The sequence below is a fragment of the Panthera uncia genome, chromosome X (genome assembly GCF_023721935.1).
Source record: "Panthera uncia isolate 11264 chromosome X, Puncia_PCG_1.0, whole genome shotgun sequence".
NCBI classification, from domain to species: domain Eukaryota; kingdom Metazoa; phylum Chordata; class Mammalia; order Carnivora; family Felidae; genus Panthera; species Panthera uncia.
This window is the reverse complement of record NC_064817.1, coordinates 103,827,951-103,840,140: the sequence shown is the minus strand read 5'-3', so window position 1 is coordinate 103,840,140 and position 12,190 is coordinate 103,827,951. Positions and strand designations below refer to the sequence as shown.

General features: G+C 43.0%; 1 protein-coding gene across 2 annotated transcripts in view; it reads right to left on the bottom strand.

Annotated features, from left to right (window-relative positions):
* Window positions 1–6,034: 6,034 nt before the first annotated feature.
* ARHGAP36 (Rho GTPase activating protein 36) overlaps window positions 6,035–12,190 on the bottom strand; it is a 31,015-nt gene continuing 24,859 nt past the window's right edge. For both annotated transcript variants that reach the window (XM_049644292.1, XM_049644291.1), the window contains 9 exons: window positions 11,921–12,156; window positions 11,482–11,674; window positions 11,213–11,268; window positions 10,818–10,968; window positions 10,219–10,367; window positions 9,864–10,040; window positions 9,534–9,631; window positions 9,291–9,397; window positions 6,035–7,279 (listed from right to left, as the gene is read on the bottom strand). In XM_049644292.1, the coding sequence (XP_049500249.1) occupies window positions 7,122–7,279; window positions 9,291–9,397; window positions 9,534–9,631; window positions 9,864–10,040; window positions 10,219–10,367; window positions 10,818–10,968; window positions 11,213–11,268; window positions 11,482–11,674; window positions 11,921–12,156 (1,325 nt within the window). In that variant the 3' untranslated portion in view covers window positions 6,035–7,121. The remainder of the gene's footprint in view (window positions 7,280–9,290; window positions 9,398–9,533; window positions 9,632–9,863; window positions 10,041–10,218; window positions 10,368–10,817; window positions 10,969–11,212; window positions 11,269–11,481; window positions 11,675–11,920; window positions 12,157–12,190) is intronic.

Genomic DNA, 12,190 nt, shown 5'->3' with positions numbered 1-12,190 from the left:
TGATGCTAAGTGAAATAAGCCATACAGAGAAAGACAGATACCATATGGTTTCACTCTTATGTGGATCCCGAGAAACATAACAGAAACCCATGGGGGAGGGGAAGGAAAGAAGAAAAAAAAAAAAAAAAGAGGTTAGAGTGGGAGAGAGCCAAAGCATAAGAGACTGTTAAAAACTGAGAACAAACTGAGGGTTGATGGGGGGTGGGAGGGAGGGCAGGGTGGGTGATGGGTATTGAGGAGGACACCTTTTGGGATGAGCACTGGGTGTTGTATGGAAACCAATTTGACAGTAAATTTCATATATTAAAAAATAAAAATAAAAAAAAAAACAAAACAAAAAAAAAACAAAGGGACACATATTGTGAAGCTCCCTTTATAGAAAATGTTTGCAACAGGTAGATTTATAGAGACCAAACTTAGGTTAGTAATTGCTTAAGACTGAGGGGTAAAGATGGATGGCGAGTGACAGCAAATGTGTATAAGTTTTCTTCCGGTGGGGAGGTAAATATTCTAAATGTGAAATGCTTACAAATAAGTCTGACAGAAAGACAAGACTATGAAAACTAAAAATATATATATGATACATATATAATATAAAATGCATATAATCTATAATATATACACAATATATAATACATATATAATATATAGTACATATATAATATCTATAATACATATTATATTATATATAAAAGACGGAAATAGAAATCTATTAAAAAAGCAAATTCTGTCATTTACAACAACACAGATGTAACTTGAGGGCATTATGTGAAATAAGTCAGAAGTCAGACAGAGAAAGACAAATACTGTATGATCTCACTTATATGTAGAATCTAAAAACATCAAACTCATAGAAACAAAGAGTAGAACTGTGGTTGCCAGGGCTGAGAGGTGGGAAATAAGGAGTTATTGGTCAAAGGGTACAAACTCTCAATTATAAAATGAGTAAGTTCCAGGGATGTAATGTATAGCATGATGACTACAGTTTATAATACTGTATTGTATACTTGAACGCTACTATGAGAGTAGTGCTTTAAAGTTCTCATCACCCCCCACCACCAGGTGTTTGAGGTAAAGTATATGTTAACTAATTTTTTTCAGTAAACACTTTGCATACTATATATATATATATATATGTGTGTGTGTGTGTGTGTGTGTGTGTGTATATATATATAAAATTATCACATTGTATACCTTAAATCTACATAATATTATATCTTTAATAAAGATGGGGAAAAATTAGCACCTTCGTTCCTAAATTTAAAGATTTATTATAAATCTACAGCAATCAAGAGAGAAGGTACTGACATGAAAGTAAACAAATAGAGCCATCAGAGAAAAATGCAGAAATATACACAAAATGAATGATCAATCGATTTTTGACCAAGTTGTAAAGACAATTAAATGGAGAAATTATAGTCTTTTCAATAAAGTGGATATTGTGGAAGAAAAAAATTGAAGCTTAATCCATACCTCACACTATATACAAAATCAACTCAAAATAAATTGTAGGCAGAAAAAGAAAAACTAAAAATATAATTTTTATATTTGTATTACATTGATTCACATTACTAGACTTCAGAGAAATGTAAATCAAAACCACAATGAGAAACAATTCACACCACTAGGAGGGCCGTAATCAAAAAGACATAATAAAAATGGCTGGCAAGGACATAAAGAAATTGAAAATCTCACGCATCACTGGTAGGAATGTAAAATGGTGCACTCACTTAAAAGAAATGTTTGACAGTTTCTCAAAAATGTTAAAAATAGAATTGCCATATGACCCAAAAATTCCGTTCATAGATATATACCTAAGAGAAATGAAAACATATCTTCACACAAAAACTTGAACATAAATTTCATAGCAGCATTATTTATGATAAGAAAAAGGGGAAACAATCCATTTCACCTTCAACTGATGACTAGATAAATAAGATTATAAAACTTCTTGGAATAAACATAACAGAAAACAGTAAAATGAAGTGAGAGGGGGACCTAGTGTGCAAAATTGAAGGATCTCCTCACTCTCGGGGACTTGCACAACTTTGCAAGTGAGATCCTCCTTAAATTTTGAACCCTAGGCTCTTCATCTCCTCGCTGCAGTGTAGACTTTGTGAGAAATGCTTAGTGATTTGGGAATAGGCAAAAATTTTTACCAATGACACCAAAAGTAAGATCCTAAAATGTTTTAACATGATAATCTGAACTTTCTTAAAATCAAAAGCTTCTGCTCTTGAAAAGATTCTGTTAAGAGAATGAAAGACAAATCACAGACTGGAAAAAAAAGTCCAGAATGTATAAAGAACTTTCAACTCTCAATCAAAAATATCAGTTAAAAGTAGGCAGAATATTTGGACAGATACGTGACCAAAGGATGGGGGAGGAGGTGTATGAAAAATGCTCAACATCATTGTTTAGTAGGTACGTGCAAAGTAAATATGGTACATCCATATGATAAAATATTATTTGGTATTGAAAAGGAATTAAGTACTGATGCATGCTCTTATATGGATGAAGCTTGAAAATGATATGCTACATGGTAAAGCCAATCACAACATATCACATATTGTATGATTCCATTTACATGAAATACCCAGAACAGAGAAGTCTGCAGAGATAGAAAGTAGTTTAGTGGTTGCCTAGGCTTGGGCAAGGGGGAGATAGAGATTGATTGTTAATTGGTATGTGGTTACTTTTTGGAGTAGTGAAAATAGGATTCAATTAGATTATGGCAACGGTTGCACAACTCTGAATATACTAAAAATATTGAATTATACACTTTAAATTATAGGTTGTATGATATGGAAATTATATCTAAATAAGTTTTTTTTTTTTTAATATATCCAGTAGACTAATGCTCAGGACGAGATCATATGGACCTTTTTCCCCCAGGCTCCTCCCTACTAAATACAACTTACTATAAAGCCTGGAAATACCTACTATAAAGCCTGGAAATAACTTCAGAGCAAACCAAAAGAGAATTCTGAAAGATGACAGAGGAAGGTGTACTGGTTTGGGATCCCAGGACTGGAGAAACAGCACAGTATGAGGACATCTTATGACCTCTCATCCAACAGAAAAAGGTGACCCCGGCCTGCCATTTCCTGAACACCAGCTTCGTTTTAGCAATAGAACGTGGGCCAGGAAGGCTCATCCTTCCTCTAGATCAAATGGAAGTCCCACCTACATCAGGTGAGCCAAGCAGTACTATGAATCAATAGCAGAAAGATAACAGAAAACTTGCAAAACACTTGGAAATGAAACTAACCATCTAAATAATCTGTGGGTCAATGAGAAAGTCTCAAGGGAAAATAAAAAAAATATGCTAAACAGAGTGAAAATACAACATATCAAACTTGTGGTACACCGCAAAGTACTGAAAGCTTACACCAGAAAAGAGAAAATCAATAATCTAAGTTCCTACCTAAAGAAACTAGAAAAAAGGAAAGTAAACCAGTATAAAGCAGAAGAGAGGATGTATTTGAGATGAGTTCAAGTGAATAGGGCTGCTATTTGAGGGGAATGATGTAGAAATGGAATATGAATGAGTGGAGATTTAGAGAAGAAGACAACCTGGGGCACGTGAAGCATTACTGACTGGCCTGAGGGACCAGCTGAGCCTGGAAATTCTAACTCTTAGAAGCACCAATATGTGGAGTGCTACTCCTGTCTCTCACAGTGGTTATTGTGAGACTGGAGAGATCAGATGTTCAGAGGACCTCAAACCTAAGACTAACTAGTGCAGGTGTGGTATTTGGAGGGCAAAGGGCTGAAGAGGTGGTCAGTTCTAAATCGTTATCCCCTGACATCTGGCTGGATGAGGGAAGAAGTAAAGAAGAAAGGAAAGGCTTGAGGCACTAGGCACCTCAATGCAGCCAAATAGCAGATGCGTGGGACCCAGCCACTGTTAGGAGATTCAAGACACAATGGGATATTGAACTTGACCCCTCAGAAATCCAGTCATATCCAGTGATGCCAAGTGATTGGTTGAAGCACTAAGAAGTTAAAGGACGGGGTGGTGAGGGTGAGACCAGGCTGTGCAGGATGGGTCTTCTGTGTGGATATTGTCAAGGCCACCTGGGATGAGACCAGGACTTGGAGTGTCAAGGAAGTCTCTTGAGATCTCCCTTAGAGTATGGGGAAGAGTGGGGATAATGCCCACATCCATTTGTCACTCTCAGTTCAAACCCTCTGGTTAGCAGTCAGCACTGGGGAGGAATGCAAGGGAAACAATAGGATCAGGGAAAAAACCTGGTTTCAGGGAAGGCCTGGAAGTAAAAGGAATGTTTTGAAACAATCAGCTTTCCTGCTTATTATCTGGTTTATTGGTTGGTTTTTAAGCTGAGTGGGGAAAGTACAGGCAAACTCTTCTGGGGACACATTTTACTATTTTAGCCCTGTAAAGTTCTGGAATGGCAGTCAGAAGGTTTGTCTGAATATTAATCCAGATCTCTAACCTCAAGTCAGCTGTTTGCCAATATAAACCTTTTGTGTGACCATTTATATAAGAACAGAGTTGGAATAAATGAGCTTTACATTTCCCACTGGCTTTAATACATATGGGCCCTAGATGCATACACTAGGGTCCGCATGAGCTAGCACAGTTGTCTAGTAGCTTGTTCTATCTAGAGAGAAAGGACCTATGAGGAAGGAGGGTGAACCTTGCTTGTTAAAAGTGCAAATCCCATTCAAATAACTCCCCCAAGACATCACAAAGCATCTTCTTGTCAGAGGAAGAATTCTAAAATGGATGGCCCAGGGTAATCTAGTGGTGAAACACCCGAGCTTTGGAGACTGGCTGTTTTCCACTAACCAGGTGTTTAATTTGGGGAGATTATTTGACCTCTCTGTTTCTCACTGTTTTCCAGGAAACAACGAGGATTACAGTAGCATGTACTTCATAGAGTTGTGAATATTAAATAAAATGATGCATGTAAAGCTTCAAACCCAGTGTCAGACACTTTGGAATAACTCAATATATGTCAATGACTATTATAATAATTATGATAATTATTATGGGAGGGACCCAATGTTATTACATTTCTGCTCTCTGTAAAACTCTATGTGAGGAAATATCCTAAAGCAAAGTGTACAAAAATAAATAATACACAACGTTTCACTCTCCCGGGGCCCTGTGCCTGACACGGGAAATTTCCAAGCATGTCATGAAGTCTTAAGTTTTCGAGAAAGGTTGGAGGTCCTGTCAATCAAACAGCAACACGTTCTTCTCTTGCCCTGAAAATCATGTATTTCCAGATGTTTTCAGGTTTTCATTTTTCACCAATCCAAAGGGGATTTCTCAGTTGAGAACATCTAGTGATCTCTCCCTTTATCCCCCTCCTTTTCCCTTTAGAGGCCCTCCTCTTAAGCTTCATTCTTTCCAGTTTCTCTTTCATCCCTTCTCAACCATTTATCCGACTTTAACCCTTTCTTCTCTTTATTCAACTAGAGCACTTCCCCTTTCTTCCATTTTACTCCACACCCTCCTCCCCTTTATCCCATGTCCCCTTCCCCTTTATTCCATGTCGCCCACCCTTCCCCTTTATGCTCCATCACTTCCGCCTCTTTATTCTCCATCACCTCTGCTTTTTATTCCCCATCACCCCCATTTTGTCCCCATTACCTCCATCCCTTTATCTCACATCACCCCCCCCTTATCCCACATCACCCTTCCCCTTCATACCCCATCATCTCCTCCTTATTCCCCATAACCCCTCCCCTTTTGTCTTTCTGACCTCCAACACTTTATTACCAATCATCTCTCTTCTTTATTCCCTACCCCCTCTCCTTTATTCTGTGTCACCTCTCTCCTTTATTCCCCATGACCCCTCCCCTTTATTCTACACACCCCTGCTTTAGTCCATTCCCCCACATCCCATTATTCCATGTCACCCCCTCTCCTTTATTCCTCTTCCCTATTTCTCTTTCCCCTTCAGCTCTAGTCAGAGCTTCCCAGCTCACCAATCCAATTTTCAAATTAAACGCATACACACACACACACAGTAAGCCATGAATATGCTGCTGTCACAACACAGATGTTTATTAATGATTAAATGCCAGAGAAGTTTTAACAATCACAAATCTTCGAGCTCTGCGGTTGTTACCCATTGTGTGATCAATTTCTATCCCTCAATACAATACATTCTTCATTCTGTGGACCTTAGCAGTTGTTACCCCTCAATATCAGCTATAATTTTGGATGTCATACATAACCCATATCTGCGTGTTACCAGAGCATGTCCCGCAAATTTGTACCGTCCTGCAGAGAGGAGCTACAGAGACGATAGGTAAGAACGTTTGGAATCAGGTGACTTGAACTACTTGGAACTATGTGTCTCTACCTAACTAGCTGTTTTGCTGACAGCAGGGTGTGAACTCCAGCTGTCTGTAAAACAGATCTAGGTAATAAAATCAAATTTTTCCTCTAAGTTTTGACCCCAGAAGGCTAGTTAGGCTTACATTTGAGGTTTCCCTGTTAGCGTGACCTGAGCAAAACTGCACAGAATTTTGGGGGTGGCTATTTGATGAGCCATTGGTCTAAATAATTTGGGGCGGGCAAAAAATCCTGAGGCGGTGGAGTTGCTGTGGGGACACGGCTATGAGTTGGTGTCACATGGTTTAGCGTTAATTGTTTGTCAGCTGTCAGTCCTGAAATGACGTCCTAGCATGCCTCTTGAGGGCCTTTGCAATTGAGCTCTTGGGAGGAGGGAAGGAAAGTCAGGAAAAACATGCAATTCCCTTTTTTGGGGGGAGGGAAAGCACCTCGAGATTTGTGAGCTTCTCTGGGACAAGGTGTTTACCACAAATGTCACATCAATTAAAGGACAGGCTGTAGTGTGGGAAAGCCAGGATCAGGGGTAAAAGAGAAAGGCAAGGTAGCACCAGGGAGCCTGGGCATGACACAGAAACATCTCTGCTTTTACTAGCTGAAGAGACCAAACTTCCCCGGTGAAGGGGCTGGCAGTGTGTTTGGAATTCTCAGCCTGACCCGAGCATCAGGTGGAAATCCTTCTTACCCTCAGATCTTTACCCTCAACGTTTCTTCAATGTTTCCTGTGACATCCCAGGTCTACCCCCACCCTTTTCCCCTGTCCGGCACCTTATAGAAGGAAAAACATCTAAGGAAAGAAGTAGCCGATGCCAGTTTTGGCCTCCTTCTCCCGGGGCACACGGAGCAATGGGCGGTCTTGCTCCGGAATGGGGGGGTTACCCGCTCCTTCCTCATCGTCATGGGAACGGGCAGTGCCGGGAGGCACAGCTGGCTCCTCAGAGGAACCTGGAAAATAGTAACAGTGTTAACTCCTTAATGTTTCCAGACTTCATACTTTGCACAGCACGCAAGGGACTAAGACCTAATTTTGCACTTCAAATACAATACGAAGCAAGAAGTTAGAGTAGGAAAGATCATCCCTATTTGACATGTTAAGAAAACTGCAGCCTAACAGTGGAACACATATCTCTAAATCTAGGCCCCCTGTAGAAGGTGGTGGGGGTAGGGCTGGGTTAGAGAACAGGAAGAGTGAGACAGATACCCCGTGCTTACAGCAAATGGACAATACCACCGGGCAGGCAGGGAAGAGGGCGGCCCCCTAACAACCACCACCACCCTACAACCAGCCTGACTAATTTTACTAAGCAAATGAGTAACAAAGCTGGAGCCGGAAGCTTACAGCACTTCGTGAAGGGGAGAAAGCAGGTGTCAGTCATCAATGACTCTGGGGAGGATTTGTGGTCCATCACTTGGCCAGGCTGAGACTTGTTTTTAAGGAGGGTGGTATCTACAAGAAATGTAACATCTGCATCTTCTTTGTGGGACTTTATTGCCTTTGGACTCCAAACTTCTCTAGAGTCAAGATCATTAGGCATTGGGACAGCCTCCACATTCATGATTTCATCAAGACTGACGGTAAGGTCTGGCTGAGGGTCTGGAATTGTGTTGAGAATGGAGACATCTTCAGGCTCTGGAACCAAATTGGTAACTTCATCCTCTTCAAAAGTGTTGGCTCGGTCTTTCTGAGAACTGGGAATTTCATTGTGAATTTCAGCATCCCCAGGCTCTGGAACCACATTAAATACTGAGCCTTTTTCAAGACGGGGGTTTTCTTTAGAGTCTCGGATTCCACTGACATCAGAGGATTCTTTGTGTCTTGGGATTTCTTCAGTAACTGAAGATTCTTCCTGGTCTTGAATGTCATCAAAATCAGAGACATCTTCAGGGCTGGTTACCACATGGAGAGCTGGGACCTCTTCAGGGTCGGAGCCTTCCTCGGAGCCTGCAATTCCATTGAATTCTGGAGGTTCTTCCTGATCTGGATTTTCTTCAGTATCTGAGGTTTCTTCATCATTTGGGACTCCATCAAGAGCTGGTACCTCTTCAAGATTGGGGTCTTCTTCAGGGTCTGAGAGTCCATTAACCTCTGGGGATTCTTCATGATTTAGGATTTCATGACCCCCAGGGGCTTCCTCAGGGCTTGGCAACATATGAAGAGCTGGGACTTCTTCAAAATCAAGGTCTTCATCAGAACTTGAAATCCCATTGACCTCTGGGGCTTCTTCGTGGCCTGGAATTGCTTCAGCATTTGAGGATACATCATTTGGGATTTCATCAAGAGCCGGAACCTCTTCAAGATTGGGATCTTCTTCAGAATCTGGGTTTTCATCATGTTCTGAAGCATCTGCATGGTCTGAGATTTCATCGGTATCTGAGGCTTCTTCATTGTTCAGAATTACATCGAGATAGGGAATTCCTGCAAGGTCAAGATTTTGGTTGTCTTCAAAATCTGGCCCTTCTTCAAGGTCGTGGTTTGGGTTTTCTCCAGGATTTGGGATTTCTTGCACACCTGGGGCTCCTTCAGGGTCTGGGACCATATCAAAATATGGTATTTCTTCAAAGTCTGGGATTTCAATGAGTTCGGGAATTTCATCATCAGGTTCTAGAATATCTTCAAGGGGAGGAAGATCATCAAAATTCAGGGTATCATCATCGTCATCATCATCGTTGTCGTCGTCATCATCATCTTCTTCTTCATCAAGCTCTGGTATGCCTTCAAGATGTGGGCCTTGAATCTCAAGATCATTTGGGATCTCAAGACCTTGAATTTCCCCAAAGACTACTCCTTGATGGAGATACTCAAATACTAGCTCTTCATGGCCTGACACATCTTCCTCAGAGGACTCATCTTCCTCAAGGGGCTCATCTTCACCAAGGACCTGGCCTTCAGGAAGGGCCTGACTTTCACCAAGGGACTGACCTTCAGCAAGGGCCTGACCTCCAGCAGGGAACTGACCTTCATCAAAGGGCTTGCTCTGAGCGAGGACAGCAGCCCGGGCTTCAGCAGAAGTTTCCACTGGATCAGAAAGTAAAGCATCCTCTTCCATCTTTATTCGTGCACTCCTGGGTGGAAATGAATTTGAAAAAGCAAGTCAGTGTTCATACTTGGTTTGCCTAACATGACGGTGGTCTTGGATTGAAAGCCCCCATAGGAGATTCTGCTTCAGGCTAAGCTTAAACAAACCAAGAAAACACTCACTGTATCTTCCTCAAATTCCTGCGTCTGATAAAATCCAGGGCTTCAGGACTGGATTTCCACACACGCTTAGCAACCTGCTTCTGAATATGAGGAGGCACCTGAGGGTAAAATGAGCAACGTTAGCCTTTATTACACAACATTTTAAAATTTATACTCCTCTCTATCAGGTACCCAGGACTGAAGATACCATGACCACTGAATGCAGGAGGAATTTCTGGAAGATTTAGTGGCTGCCTGCTTTGGCTACTGTCAGGGATGCATGTATGACCCTCACTTGCCTTGTGAATAGGAGAAAGCTATGAAGGAAGTTTGTCCAAAAGCTCCCTTTACCTGGAAGAGGATATCCCAGTTATCAATCATGGCACGGACCACATTGACAGAAGCAACATAGTGGTCAATCCCCAGTCTTGTTTTCCTGGACTCCCTCTTGGCAAATCTCCCCTTCTTCAGGAGAGCAGATCCAAACACCAGAGCCAAGTTGGTGGAAGTCATACGGTTGCCTGAAACCTACAAAAAGGAAAGCAGAAAGTGATCGACTCTGAGGCAGTAATGGAAATGACACAAATATGAATGTCTCCTTTTGTTCTTGTTGCCTTCTCCTACCGTCTGTCTCTGTGTCTCTCTCATACACTCCCACACATGTCCCCTACTACAGCTCTCATTACCATTCTCCACAGGTTTTTACCAACTGTCCGTCAATGCCAATGGAGTCCTCGCAGTTCTCAGTGATCTTATGCAGGGCCTTCAGCAGACGCTCCAAGGTATCACTGTGGCAGGGAGGCATCAGGTAAACCAGCAACTGCAGGGCAGAAAGCTGATCCTGTGGCTTTAGAGCTAGAAGAAGGAAAGCAGTGGATGGCTCAGGGGGCTAGCCTTGACAGCAGCCTGATACCAAAAGACATGTGATTATGCTTGAAAACTGAGGAAGAGCTATGGAGGAAGTACCCAAGCATCTTGTCTTTGCTCATTCCCAAAGCATTTGAGCTCAGGAGCCCTGAAAGCAAGAAGTGCTCCCATCAAAAGCAGATCCCTTCTACAGAACCTAGGTTCCTCTTTGCCCTGGGAGGACACACACAGCTTCAAGAAGCTCTAGAGAAATCTCCCAACAATAGACTTACAATGGACTATTAAGAGATCTAGGGAAAGCAATCTGGATAGGTGTTTTCATCTTCTGATGTTTACTCTGTTTTAGTTCCCTGGGGTCCTGCAGCCAGACCTCTGTCCCTACCGCCCCCCCCATACTATTTCCCCTCCTTGCCTGACAAGGGACAGCACAAGACTCACTTGCTGTCAGGAGGAAGGACATGTACAGATCGTCTGGCAGCAGAGAGTCCTTCATGTCCTGGAAAAACTCCTTGAGGAGTGCAGCCACATCATGCACATTCTGATTGTCATCCAGCACTACATCCAGACCTTGATCAAATTCTTCACGGAGCTAGAAAAAAGGGAGAGAAGACATGGACCCTCTGCCCTGCCCATCACATGCTCCCTCCTGGCATTTCCTTCCATAAGTCTCAAGCTTCAGTGGAGGTGGCTGGCAATATGGCATGACTGAGGGGCTAGAAAGAAGACGTTGATCCCCCCCACCAGGCATGAAACTCCACTCAGATCTATGGGGAAGACACCCCTACCTGTTTTTCCTCACTCAAGGAACATAGGTGTAAACAGAGCCAGTTTACCTGACGCACTCTCTCTGCCGAGTATTCCAGGGTGAAAATTCCCACTGTGCTTAAGCCTGAAAGAAAAGACCAGGAGATGCTAAGTATCTCTGGTCCCCTTCCCCATGGCATTTCCCCTCTCCCCAACTGAATCCCAGCCCCAGCTGGTGGCAGGGGAATGTTCCCACCCTTCACCCTATGTCCTCTTTTCTCTACCCATTTCTAGAACACCATTCTTGCCCTTTAATTGCCTCCTACCTTGATTAAACCATCATTCTCAGCCCCCTTACCATGTTTCTCAATGAAGCTGCAGCAAGCCTCAACAACCTGGGGGATTTGTTTAGCAATCGGATTGAGGCTCATTTTCCTTTTGGATCCCAGAAGTCGCTGGCCAATCGGAAAGGAAATCTTGGAAAGTTGCAGGGTCTGCAGCAGCAGGGCCCCATCCTCCAGTTCAGCCAGGCTGTCCACGGACACTGCACCCTGTGGAGAAACCCAAACTATCTTAAAGGGGGGGAGCAGGAGGGTCACTTTGGACCTTCCTGGGGATTGTGTCACATTCATAACAGGAGACCTTCTCTCCGTGGGAAGCCAATTACACCCCCCCACACACACACACACACATATTCTCTTCAGCTCTCCCTCCCTCTGAGGTCGCAGGCCTTGACCCTCCCGCCCTGCATCGATGGACACCTCAGGGACGGCCACTGCTTGGAGGGTTCAACTCACTCGACGCCCACGGCGAGTAAACTCCCGGGGCAAGGTGGGCTCATCCCGTCTGCGACTGAAAAAGCGCCTGATGCGGCCAAACATCCTTTGCACCACGTTTCCCCGACGACGTCCCGAGGCCTGACCAGTGGATTCTTCAATCTGCATCGCGGCTGTTAGTTCAAGATGCTTGCGGCGGGTAAGCTCATTCACCAGGACCTCTTCCAGGCGAATGCCAAACGTCTTGAGTGATACGACTGGGGAGCCAGGGAGAGAAAGAATGAGACACGT